The 13599-nt window shown below is 30.2% G+C and overlaps 1 protein-coding gene across 1 annotated transcript; it reads left to right on the top strand.

Annotated features, from left to right (window-relative positions):
* The first annotated feature begins 56 nt into the window (after window positions 1-56).
* Window positions 57-7569, top strand: LOC129981525 (RNA helicase aquarius-like). The gene is made up of 3 exons (XM_056092383.1): window positions 57-3474; window positions 5462-5693; window positions 6572-7569. Exons 1-3 carry the CDS (start codon window positions 146-148, stop codon window positions 7139-7141), a joined length of 4131 nt encoding a protein of 1376 aa, XP_055948358.1. The 5' UTR covers window positions 57-145; the 3' UTR covers window positions 7142-7569.
* The last annotated feature ends 6030 nt before the right edge of the window (window positions 7570-13599 follow it).

The raw sequence follows: 13599 nt of genomic DNA, 5'->3' as shown, positions 1-13599 counted from the left end.
GAATCAAGTTTATATTGAAATATCAATAAAAAATTGGCAACCAAATGATGCCGCTGTCGCTTGTAAACATGTTTTGAAACTGTGTTGCTACGTGCCGGAGGTTCCTTTCTTTTTAAAACGTAAATTTACTTTCTAGAGTTTAAACATGAGTGCATCTGTTCCAAAAAAAGATATATTACCGACTGTAGCTCAGATAAAAGCAGATTCAATCACTCAGCTAGCAAATAAATATTGGGCTCCGAACAGACAGAATCGTCTTGAATCCGATCCCTCATTAATAAGTGTTGATATAATTAATGATGTATACGCTGATGAAATCGTTGCTTCTGATTTTTCAGTCAGACGCATTATGGTTCTTGAACTTAGTCAATACCTTGAAAATTGTCTGTGGCCGAAATTTAACAAAGATGCATCACATGCTCACATGATGTCCATCGTAATTATGGTAAATGAAAAATTTCGTGAACGTGTACCAGCTTGGGAACCGTTTAAAGTCAAACCGGAGAACTTTCCAGTTTTTTTCAAACAGGTGTTACGTAGCGTTTTGGATGAAAGTGTATCGCTTCGAGAAAAAACTTGTTTGCTTGTGTTTCTTATCCATTGTTTCAACAGTTGTGAAGTTGAAATTATCCGAGAAAATGTCAAAAAGCTAGTTTCATTATCTATATGGATAAATATTCTACCAGAGAGACGAGATCAAGAATTTAGAAAATGTCAATTTCTTGTGAAATATTGGAATAAATTGAAAAAGAAGGACAAAGAATTGAATACAGATGAGTTGGAAGCTGTTGAGTTTGAGAGGAAGTTCTTATTCAACTTAATTCAGAATTTCTTTACAGTTTTAAGTACCATTCCAAATCAAGAGAAATCCCCAGAACTTGATAAAGAAATGTTAGAAACTGTTCATTATTGTGAGAGATTCATTGAACTTCTTATTGATCTTGAAGCTCTACCATTAACAAGACGTTTTTGCAATGTCTTGTTGGATGATTGTCATACTGTAGTAAAATGTCAGTTATCAAATTTAAACCAAAGGACAGAGGGACGTTTGTTTACACAGCTGTTGGATATTTTAAAATTTTATTCACGTTTTGAAGTAAATGAATTTACAGGTGAACCTCTTACAGATAATGATATGATGTTGATACATTATGCTTTATTTACTAATGTACAGAAAGCCGCTTTCAAGAAGTTTCCTGAGTTAAGGCAATTTTATCTTGCAAATGTTGCTAGTGTTGATACAAGAACCAGCTTAGAGAAAGTTTTTTCATCTTTGGAAAATCCTACACTGCATGAGATGGCAGCATTTGTTAAGTTATTACCTGGTATTGAAAAGGCTGAAAATCCTTTTGATAATCAATTTCTTTTAGAATTACTAATTTCAAAATTGGAGAAACGCGATTCTCAGTTAGAAGCCTTAAATCAGATGCCTCTTTATCCTACAGAGAAAATTATATGGGATGAAAACATTGTGCCATCAGAATATTTTTCTGGAGAAGGATGTCTTGCATTACCAAAATTAAATCTCCAGTTTCTAACTCTGTATGATTATTTATTTAGAAACTTTAACTTATTTCGTTTAGAGTCTACTTATGAAATCAGACAAGATATTGAAGATGCTATTAGAAGATTGAGACCTTGTAAAACTGAAGTTGGTGAAGTTATGTTTAGTGGTTGGGCTCGAATGGCTCAGCCAATCACAACATTTACCATCATAGAAGTTGGTAAACCAAATATTGGTGAGAAACAACCCTCCAGAGTTAGAGCAGATGTAACTGTTACTTTAAGTTATCAAAATGACATAAAAGCTGAATGGGAATCTCTGCGTAAGCATGATGTATGTTTCTTAATCACTGTTAAACCAAAATGCTTGCCTGGTACAGCATATGATCCAAAACAACCATTTGTACCTCAGTTTGGCTTGGCTTATGTTAGAGGATGTGAAATTGAAGGTATGTTAGGCCCTACGGGTAAGGTTATTGAGGAGGGACCTGAGCCGAAACCAGTAATGGAAGGTGATACAAGAACTTTTCGAGTGTGGTTGGATTGCAATCAGTATCGTTTAGACATGTTGAATGCTGTTGGTGGAAAGGAAGATGTTTATGAAACTTTTAATATTATAATGCGAAGAAAACCAAAAGAAAATAATTTTAAGGCAGTTCTGGAGACAATAAGAAGTCTGATGAATACTGATTGTGTAGTTCCTGATTGGCTGCATGATATTGTTTTGGGTCATGGTGATCCTGGTGCTGCTCATTATTCAAAAATAGATGATCAGATAATGGAATTTGATTTTAATGATACTTTTCTAAATATGGATCATTTAAGAAAAAGTTTTCCGGATTCTGAGATACAAGTGAATGTTGATGATCCTAAAAAACTAGTGCCACCTTTTAAAATAAAATTTTTACCTCCCGATGATGAGGAAAAGAATAAGTTGGTAGTTACTCCCCATGTTTTACCTAGTCGTGGACCCTATCTATATGAGCAGCCCAAAAAGAATATGATCCAGTTTACCCCAACACAAGTTGAAGCTATTCGATCTGGAATGCATAGAGGACTCACCATGGTGGTTGGACCTCCTGGAACAGGGAAGACTGATGTTGCAGTACAGATAATTTCAAATCTGTACCATAATTTCCCAAATCAAAGGACACTAATTGTGACTCATTCTAATCAGGCCTTGAATCAACTTTTTGAAAAGATTATGGCTTTGGATATTGATGAAAGGCACTTGCTTCGTTTGGGACATGGTGAAGAATCACTTGAAACCGAGAAAGACTTCAGCCGTTATGGTCGAGTAAATTATGTTTTAGCTAAGCGATTAGAGTTGTTAAATGAGGTTCAAAGGCTACAAGAAAGCCTTAATGTGCCTGGTGATGTCTCGTATACTTGCGAGACAGCTGGTCATTTCTATATGTATCATGTGTTGGCTCGATGGGAAGAGTTTCTAAGCAAAGTAAAACCAGCAAAAAATAAATCAGTTTCTAAAGAAAAAGTGGCAGAGTGTTTCCCTTTTGCTAAATTTTTTGACAATACCCCTCAGCCTCTGTTTCGAGGTGCAAATTATGAAGAAGATATGGAAAAGGCTGATGGGTGTTTTCGCTACATAAAGAAAATCTTTTCACAACTGGAAGAATTCCGGGCCTTTGAACTATTGCGTAGTGGCTTGGATAGATCTCAGTATTTATTAGTGAAGGAAGCTAAAATCATAGCTATGACTTGCACTCATGCAGCTTTGAAAAGAAAAGAGCTGGTAGAATTAGGTTTTACTTATGATAATATTTTAATGGAAGAATCTGCACAAATATTAGAAATTGAAACATTTATTCCTTTGTTGCTGCAAAATCCACATGATGGGTTTAATCGTCTGAAAAGATGGATCATGATTGGTGATCACCATCAATTGCCACCTGTGATTAAAAATATGGCTTTCCAGAAATATAGTAATATGGAACAATCATTGTTTACTAGGTAGTTTTATTTTAACTTTTCTATTTTTATACTTATACTATTTTTGATAAATGGGGGAAAAAAAGAGGAATTCATTGGATTTTTCTTTAAAAAAATTATTGTGTGGAGATAAATAAATGTTGTTCTATTTTTCTCTATATTTATTAAAAAAGAATTTTGATGTTATAAAAATGTTATGAGGCTAATTGGTACAATTTAGTTAGCATCAATGATAGATACATACTTCTACACTAGTCACTTCAATTTTTTCACAATCATTTATTAATTTTTAATGTTTTTCAATAAACTATGATGTAAATATGTGGAAATTGATTTATTAATCAAATCTTGAAATAGTTTAAATTTTATCTTAAATGAAATCTTAAAATTGTCTTCTGAGTATGAAAATTAATTATAACTCATTAAAATTCATTCATTATAACTTTTAAAATTCATTCCTATTGTAATTATATATTAGGAAAGCAGGGTTAGTTCAACAGGAGAAATATTATCTATACTGTACATGGTATTTTCTGCACATAGTAAAAAAAAATAAGAAAATAATAATAATAAGAAAAAACATAATAAGCCTTTAAATTTTTTTTTTTTTAGAATTAATTTTCTGTGCTATGAAATATGCAACTCTTTGGCTTTTTGTAAATATGTTCCTTAAATTTTAAGTTGATTATTTGTAAAACTCGAGTTAGTTTAGCATAATGATTCTTGAAGGAAAATGAAAGAATTTTAGATAATAATTCTAGACCTTTTCTTTCAATTGGAACATTGAGACAAAAATCATGTTTTGCTAAATGATCATGTTGGCTATTGCTGGGGGGGGGGCGGGGAACTATTCAAAGCTTTAATTTGAACTGGCATCAAATTTTATGCTTTAATGAGTTATAATTTAAAATATTTTTGAATTGTAAATCAATTAAAATAGCATATTCTGATACTGATATTTTAAAAGTGTGTGTGTGTGTGTGGGGGGGGGTATATTTTGTAGAATGTCCTTGTTGCTAATTTCAGTTCTAAATTGAATTCTGGATAAATTTTTCAAGGAAATCCTGATTTCAAAATATATTTATGATTAAAAATAATAAAAAAAAAACTCCTATTTTTTTGTGCTTTTTGCCATGAGACTGAAAATATTTTGAAACATAAACAAAACAGGTGGAATTTTTTTTCCAATCATGTTGCTATAAAGTAAACAAAAATAGTTTTAACTTTGGTAACTATATCTAAGATAGCAGACTATTTTTCATTCACTTCCTGTCTTGTATACAGTTCCTTGTACACGTGTTAATCTTATTTTCTTTGCAATTTTATTTTTTGAAAGTAAGAAAGTGGGAAGAGAAATTTTCTTGCAGAAATTTTTAAATTGCAAGTAATAATATTTGCTGAAAATTCTAACTGCATGTCTGTTTGGTATTTATTATTTAATCCTCCATGCAGTGCAACCCAAAAGTAATAAATAATTTTAAAAATGAAACGTCTCATTTTTGCGCACACACATGCAAAACTCATTTAATTTAACATTAATTTTTTTCTCACTCTTAAAAAAATATAAACTATAAAATGTACTGTATTTAACAATTTATTGTTTGCATGAAATTAATAAAAATATATCTATGTTTTTTGCATGATTAACAGATCCATGTGTAAGCCAAGTACCATAACTTAAGTTTACAAAATTCTTGTTTTATGTATGGAAATATATGTTAATAAAATTGCATTTCAAAATGTGTCCTTTTTGCTAGTCAATTAAGAGTTTGATAAAAAGAAAAGAAAGCATTTATTTTTGCATTTTTTTCCCTTAAAGCATTATGTTTTGTTCATTTCTTACTTGATATTGCTTTTTAAACACATATTCTTAATTAATCATTTATTCATTTCTTTCTACTGTACAAATTTTCCTGCATGGAATCAGATTTTTTTTAATGCATTTAAAAAATGATTTATCAGTGTTTTTACATTAGAATTTTATAATAACATTTTATCTCTTTCTCAGGTTTGTTCGGCTAGGTGTTCCAACAATAGATCTAGATGCCCAAGGACGTTCAAGACCAAGTATATGTAATCTTTATAATTGGCGGTATAAGAATTTAGGAAACTTACCACATGTGCTCAATTTACCTGAATACAAAATGGCAAATTCTGGATTTTGGTTTGATTACCAGTTAATTAATGTTGAAGATTTCAATGGCATTGGGGAATCTGAACCAAATCCATACTTTTATCAGGTAATTTTTTTCATTGTAAGATTAATAAGAAATATAAATAAATAAATTAATATTTCTTTTTTGAATTTGTATCAAAATTTTTGTATAAATATTTTCAGTAGTATAGTATAAAAATTCTTTTATTTGTTTCTCCTCTTAAAAATAAAATGTTGTCATTTTATCAAAATTCAAATAATAATAATTCTATTCATCCATTGTTTTAATTATTTGTAAGGATTTTTTTTTCTTCAAATGCTTAATATTTATTTTTGAATGCTTTTCCAAATTCAAAATTGAAGGGAGAAATATTAGTATGTAAACTGTCTTGTGTTTATATGTGTGATTTTTTTATGTGTGATTATAACCATGCCAGTTATTTTTCATTGTTTCTTATTTATTGTTTATTACAAGCTTTTAAATACTTGTTCTAAATAGTTCATATTTATAAGTTTTATTTTATTTTATTACCCATATTTTATAAATACTTTGACACATTACTGCATATATTTTATTAAATTTATGATAACACGAAATATAACATAATAAACTGCTCGAGTCTAATTCTTATTAGATATTAACTGCTGTTAGGAAACAATCTGATAATATGAAAGGAGGGTTTAATTTATTTGTACAAATGTTGCTTATATTGATATTCATGCACATTAATCTTATTTATTCATTTATGTCTTAATTTATCTTTAAAAATTCTTAAGGGACAAATATTAAAAAAATGATTTTTTTTTTATGAATTTGTATAAAATACTTGTTTATATCAATATCAGTAATCAGTTTGTCAGGATTAATTGTTAATTTTATTTTTAAAATCTACTATACGTACACAATAAGGGAATTTTGAAAGGAGTTATAACATTGTATTCGTATCTTTTTTTCTTTTATAGAATCTAGCCGAAGCTGAATATGTTGTTGGTGTTTTTATGTATATGAGAATCCTTGGATATCCTGCTGAAAAAATATCTATTCTAACTACCTACAATGGACAGAAGCATCTGATTCGAGATGTTGTGAATAAGAGATGTGCGAACAATCCTGTATTTGGACGACCTCACAAAGTAACTACTGTCGACAAATATCAAGGACAACAAAATGATTATATTCTTTTATCTTTAGTAAGAACAAAAGCTGTGGGTCACTTGCGAGATGTCCGTCGATTAGTTGTTGCAATGTCTCGTGCTAGATTGGGTCTTTATATATTTGCTCGAGTATCTCTGTTCCAAAACTGTTTTGAATTAGGACCATCATTTAAAATTCTTATGCAACGTCCTCAAGTGTTATATCTTTTGCCACATGAAGTATACCCTTGTACCCGAAAATCAGATGATGAGCCAATGGGGGAACCATATATAATAAATGATATGCCTCAAATGGCTCAGTTTGTGTACCAATTTTATCAACAGAAATTAGAGTTGGCAAAAATGCATATGGAAGAAGTGAAAAAAGATCAAGAGTAAATTATCTGTCTCAAAATTAGATATTTTGTTATGTGGTAGCAAGTTACTTTTGTATATTTATAATTAATAATCAAATCCGATTAAATAATCTGAATTTATTTCGAAAGTATTTCATGTTAAAGATACTAGACATCGCTTCTCATAATGTTTTTGATTTCAGAAATTTCTTTGGTTGCATGATTAGTGATTATTTGCTTATTGTAGTAATTAAATTACTATCAGTTTTAAAATTTAATTTGCTTATGATTTGAAAAATATTTTTCGAAATATTTGATTTTATCTCCCCCCCCTTTTCACATTATTTTTGTAATTTTGATATTAATTTCTTTATTGTTTCTTCATATTATGCTTTATGAAATGCTGATTTTGTGTATTTATAAATGTGAAGACAATAGTTACTTGTCTAAGAAAGTTTTTATTTTGAGAAAACTAATATTCAAAAAAAAATTTTTAATGTTGCTACCATTTAACAAAATGTTGGTTGTCAAATCCATATTACAATCCATTTCATTTGATTTTTTATGCTCTGAAGGAATTGTATAAATTACTCCTATCATTGATATATGTATGTAACCATATTCATTATTGATGGAAATAAATGTTTTATAATTTTTAAGATTTGTCATTTATTTAAAAATTTAGGGAATAAAATAATCATAGAAAATTAAATCTTTTCAGCATTCTTTCCTTCAAGGAATCAGTCTCATATTTTACATTATGTGAAAATTGCATTAAAACTTTTGTGCTAATTAATTTTTTATAAATACAGTGAATTATAGCATGACTAACTAGAGAAGTCTGTTATATTTATAAGGATTAAAAATTTTTATTGATAATTTTTTTCTTAAATTGTTATGAATCTTAATTTATTGTAATAAGCATTTTTAATTTCGGAATATTATTGTTAGAACAATTATTCCCCATCACTTCTTTTACGAATATTGAAGATTTTATGGAGGTTAGATGAGTTATCAAAAATTCAAAAGAATATTTAGATACACATTTTAAAACATACGTAGAATATACAACCTGAATGTGTGTGTATATATATATTTATGCAATTGCACACAGGATTATTAATAAACTGTTAAAATATTAGCTTTTAGAAGCTGCAACAATCAATAAAAAAAGAATAAAATTTTGTAGGTTTTTTTTTTTTTTTTTTTTTTTTAATATGTTTGAAATTGAGAAGGAGCAAAAGGAAGGGGAACAACAAAAAGTTATTGCTAACTGACCTAAACAGTATATATATATATATATATATATTGCAATTATACACGTACTTCCAATTACAAAGTTTCATTAAATAAAGCTATTCATTTGAAAGCCCTTTGACTTACATTCTTCTTACACACACAAAGTTTCACATTTCTTTCTACAGAATGTGTAAAGATATGCTTATTTTAAAATTTAGAGGGTCCTATAAAAAATTTAGGTAGAAACATTTGTTTTATTCAAATTTCAATATAACATATTATATTAAAATCTGAGAGAGGGAACATTTTTAGATATCTCAGAGAAATAGTGGAATACTAAAAAAGAAACGAAAATTCTTTTCTTGCAATTATGTGTATGAAAGTAAGATTTAAAGTAGAATATTACTATATTTCAGTTACATTTTGAAATGTTGATAATTTATATTGCATGTAAATGTAATGCTAGTCTAGTTGCAAAAGAATACAATTTGACATATTTATTTCATAAATTATTCTGAACAGTCAGTTGAGAACTTATTTAACAAATGCAGGGAGTGTAGAAAATAATTCAACAAAATTACTAGGATCCTTACTATTTGTGGACTTCATAAACAGCTAGAATCAATTAATGATCAGTTAAGAATTTTATAACTTGGGGCACACTTCAGGTGGAATAAAATCTTTCTTTTTTCAGAATATAATCTGGACAGACAAATGTCGCTTTAATCGAAATGAAAGTATTAATTGTGAAAATGATCAACTTCAAAAGAAAAAATAATATATTCTTCGTTAGTGACAATTTTCTACAAATATGTTGCATAGCATTTTTAGAAACTCTGATTTTTTTTTTTTTCCTTTAACAGTTTGTTGTATGGTGATCGTTATATTCAATTACTTTTGAATGACATTATGTCCGAATTCTGGCTTGTGACGATACCTCTATAGATGCAGTTGCAAATAGATAAATAAATTCTCACTATACGTCAGATATAAGACGGTCGAATGCGGAATACTGGATAGAAGGGTGTGAGTTTATTTTTTTATGGCACAAAAATCGTCTTTGGTTAAGCTGCGCCACACTCATGGAATTAAAATATTTGTATCAACTTATAATAAAATCGAAACATGGAATGTCTATGAAATCTAAATGTCTAAAAGCGTAAAAATGTGAGTTATGAAAAAGCGCAAACAATGGCGCAAGTACTAACAAGTAATATTGCAGTACTAAAAAGTGTGACTAATGTTTGTATATGATTATAAGTGATTAACAATATTTTTTTTAAAAACTAAAAAGGTTACTATGCGGAGTTGTGGAAAGCAACTTCTCCACATCAAGCTGAAATTTCTGGAAAAAAAAAAAAAAAAAAAAGTAAGAAGTTGCAAGTCCTGGTAAGAAAGACGCTAAATTCGCCCTTCCATCAGCTGACTGTTGACTACTAAGGTTGTTTACGTTCTGATGTGTATTACACATCTCCTGTAGACGCAGCAAATTCATGAGGCCTGTTTGATATAAGGAATGAAATGGGTTGGATGAATTTGATAAGGGATGAATTAGATCAAGTTTATATGAGTATTGTTAGAAGAATGTAAATTTGTATAGGTGTCGAAAATGTACATTTTGAGCAAGTTTTTTTAAGTACTTCAATTAATATTTTATTTCATTATTTTCAAAGTTTAATGAAAATTAATAAATGCATCATTATGCTAAAGTAGCATGATTCCTTGTTTTGAATAAACTTTTGTGATATATTATTCTTAAAAAAGACTGAGAATGACATGATTAAACACCAGTCTGAAGTATGGAAAAACGCTCCAAGTCAATAAACATTTCAGCAAATTTTGAAGATAGAAATATGCAATTTTGAGTGTTTATAGAAGTGTTTAAAAAATATTTTACTCATTAACTTAACTACTTTCTCGTATATGTAATATAGAGAAAGTATTGTAGTCGTCAAAAAATTCGAATTCGAGATTTTGACGGATCTCCAGTTTTAGACTTTCCAGAGTTCGAAAAATTTATTTTTTGAAAAATGTCCATATGTCTGCCTGTCTATCTATCTGTGATAAACATAACACAAAAACTCACACAGAGACGGTTGAAATGTTGTATAGATCTTTGCACCAAATTTGAATATTTCTCCCAGATATTGAGTAAACTCTATTCAGATGAAGTCCGTCTGTCCGGTTATTCGAATAGAAAATAACACGATAACTACAAAACGAAGAGAGCTAGATAGATAAAATTCGGTACACAGATTTAACATCTATTGTGCAGACACCTGTTAAATTTTGATCTACATCCAACCATGGATTGACCGTTCTATAGGCCTGTACTTTTAGAAACATATGAACGCAATAATTTAAAAACGCAATGATCTAAATATGTCAAATTTGGTAAGGTATTTTGTAATTACAAATGCAATTTTGTGTGAAACTTTTTTTTCATTCGGTTGATAAAAGCGAGTCTAAAACCCAAATCCAATTTCTGGATATGGGTTTCCGTATGGGTATCATGTAAAAAGTAAATTTTTGTAAATTTTTATTCTCGGCAATTACAGGAGCCAAAGTATTTTCACACGTTTGGTACCTCATTTGATAAAACTTTGCAAGTATATTGTTGCGAATCTGTGATGCTGCTTCCCAGCATAGTTGGTTCCATCATCAGAAAGACTGTTTTACAATCATCTGTATTGGACGGAGTCCGGGTGTTGCGTCGGAGGTCCCAGAGCTCGGCGACAAACTTGGCGATTTGGCGACGAATTTGGCGACTTTGGCGCCAAAATAGATTATACCCGAAACATCGAGAATTTTCCCGAACCGTCCAGTAGGAATGGAGATACGCCTCCGAAGTTCCTGATTGATTGAGAGGCTTCTAGCCCCGCCTCCTGAGACCTATAAAAGGAGGCAGTCTGCAGCTGCCGAGAGTAGTCGGAATCATCGGTGAAGAACGAGTCTTTCAGAGTTAAGCGGAGCAGCGGCGGAGTCAAGCTAGTGCTGAACTAAGCTGTGCGCTACTGTCTGCAGTAGATTCTTGCTGTGTGCACGTCTCGGCTGAAGATAATCGTCTTCTGTGCTGTATATAGTTGTTGCCCTTGTGCTGTCCTGTGTGTCTTCGTGTAAATAAACGTCGTTGTTTTATTTTCTACTGCCGCCTGCTGATTGAGAGTTCTCCACACCATATAACTTCCACTGTCCATACGAACCCGGAAATTTCGTAATAGTATTATGTCTGTCTGTCAGTCTCTGTGAATACGATGACTTCGAAACGTTTTGAGCTAGACTGATGAAACTTCGTATATGCACTTCCGGTCAAATGTGTAGCTTTCGATCACATTTTGAATAAAATCCATACGCAGGAAATACATCTGTCTGGTTATTCGAGTAAAAGTGAACTCCATAACCAGAAAACGCAAAAAGAAAAAGGAAGACAGCATTTAATGGACAGATTTAGTATTTAAAATTCATATATTTCCCAAATTTTGAACCAAATATGTCAAAGGCTCTGAATTCCTTCTCATTTTTTGCTGCTTCCATTTTTTTTTTTTTTTCTAATCGTAACCTTCTACTATTTTTACAATTTTCTTAATTTCTTTTTTTCAGCTTTGAACAACATAAATGTGCTGGTTCATTTTCACACTTAGGTTTTTTTTCTTCTTTTGAAAAATGAAAGTTGACGTACTTTTAGCCTCGGAAAGAAAATAATTTGCATACAATTTCTGAACCATTTTTACTTTCTCGTATATGTATTGTAGAAAAGAATAGTAATGGTAAAAAAAAAAAAAAAAAAAAAAAATCGAATTTGAGATTTTGAGGAATTTCCACGTTTCGAAATTCCTTGAGTTGGAAAAACACATTTTTAGAAAATGTACGTATGTCTGTGACAAAAATAACTCAAAAACGCTTTCAGCTAGATGGTTGAAATTTGGTTTATGGTCTTTATACTAAATTTGCAGACTTCTATAAAATCTTGAAGGAAAATTGAAATTTAACTGCACTATCAAAATTTGAGGAAGTCCGTCTGTCCTATTGTTCGAATATAAATTAATACGATAATTACAAAATGAAGAGAGTTAGATAGATACAATTTGGTGCACAGATTTAACATCTGAGTAGACATCTGACAAATTTTGAGCCCAATCGAACAACAGGTTGATTATCTGTCGGTCTGTACTTTCAGAAAAACGCAATAATTCCAAATCGCAATGACTAAAATATATCAAATTTTTTATGGGATTTTCTGACTACAAGTGCAGTTTTGTGTCAAATTTTTATTTCAATCGGCTGAGAAAAACGTGTTTAAAACACAAATTCAATTTTTGGATACTATTAACTGAATGCCAGAGATTAATCGCCAAATAATTCGCCAAGGATGACACATTAGATTCAGTAAAAATACTAAATTCTCACCAAAAGTGGATATGTCTTAGCTATTGTATGCCAATTCCATATAAGGCATTCTTTGGCATGACAAGGTTATTAGAGAATATGCGAGAAAGTTTTGGGAAGACACTCCCACTGATTGTATGTCTGTTCTTTAAAGTAAAATGATTGACTAACAGATCTTAATTTAAAATTCCTTAAAAACACTATTTAAATTTAGAGACGATGTTTTAGAGCAAGTGAAGGAATGGCTTAGAAGTAATCAGATTTATTTAAGAGTAATATGTTTTATTAAACGAATATTTCGATGACAGATAAAGTTGCAAAAAAATAGCTCTCTAATAATTAGCTAACTTGATCACGGTTACATGACACAAGACAATAAATTGTTGATTAGGGGGGGGCAAATAATAGGGAAATTCAGTTATTCGACAGTCGTAATTACAGAATCTGATATTTAACTATTAAATAAATTTGATTTCCGTGTTTTCTTTTCGATATGGAAACTTAGTTTAGCTTTCTGTATCCAAGTTATCATGAATACATTTTTAAATATTAAAGTTCCAAGGAATCTCCTTGATAGAAAAGTTATAAAAAGGAAAAGAAGAAAAAGAACCTCCACATCGTCTCACTGATCGAAAAGTTTGCAGTCACATAGAAAAAAAATTATGTTGATAGATATATTTGCTCTTCAAGGGCGTTGAGTTAATTAAATGAAAGAAAAATCAGCAATTTGCAACAATACTGATCTATGTTATCGTAAAAGAAAATAAAACTCAGATTGCCTTGAGGGAATAGAATTCCCTTCAGTGTTCTAATTCTATTCACTTACGAAAAGGATCTTCCAATTAAATTTACGTCAGTAACATCTAATAAACAATA

This window comes from Argiope bruennichi, chromosome 8, assembly GCF_947563725.1.
Source record: "Argiope bruennichi chromosome 8, qqArgBrue1.1, whole genome shotgun sequence".
NCBI classification, from domain to species: domain Eukaryota; kingdom Metazoa; phylum Arthropoda; class Arachnida; order Araneae; family Araneidae; genus Argiope; species Argiope bruennichi.
Note: the sequence above shows the minus strand (reverse complement) of the source record. Positions and strands in the feature narration are given on the sequence as shown.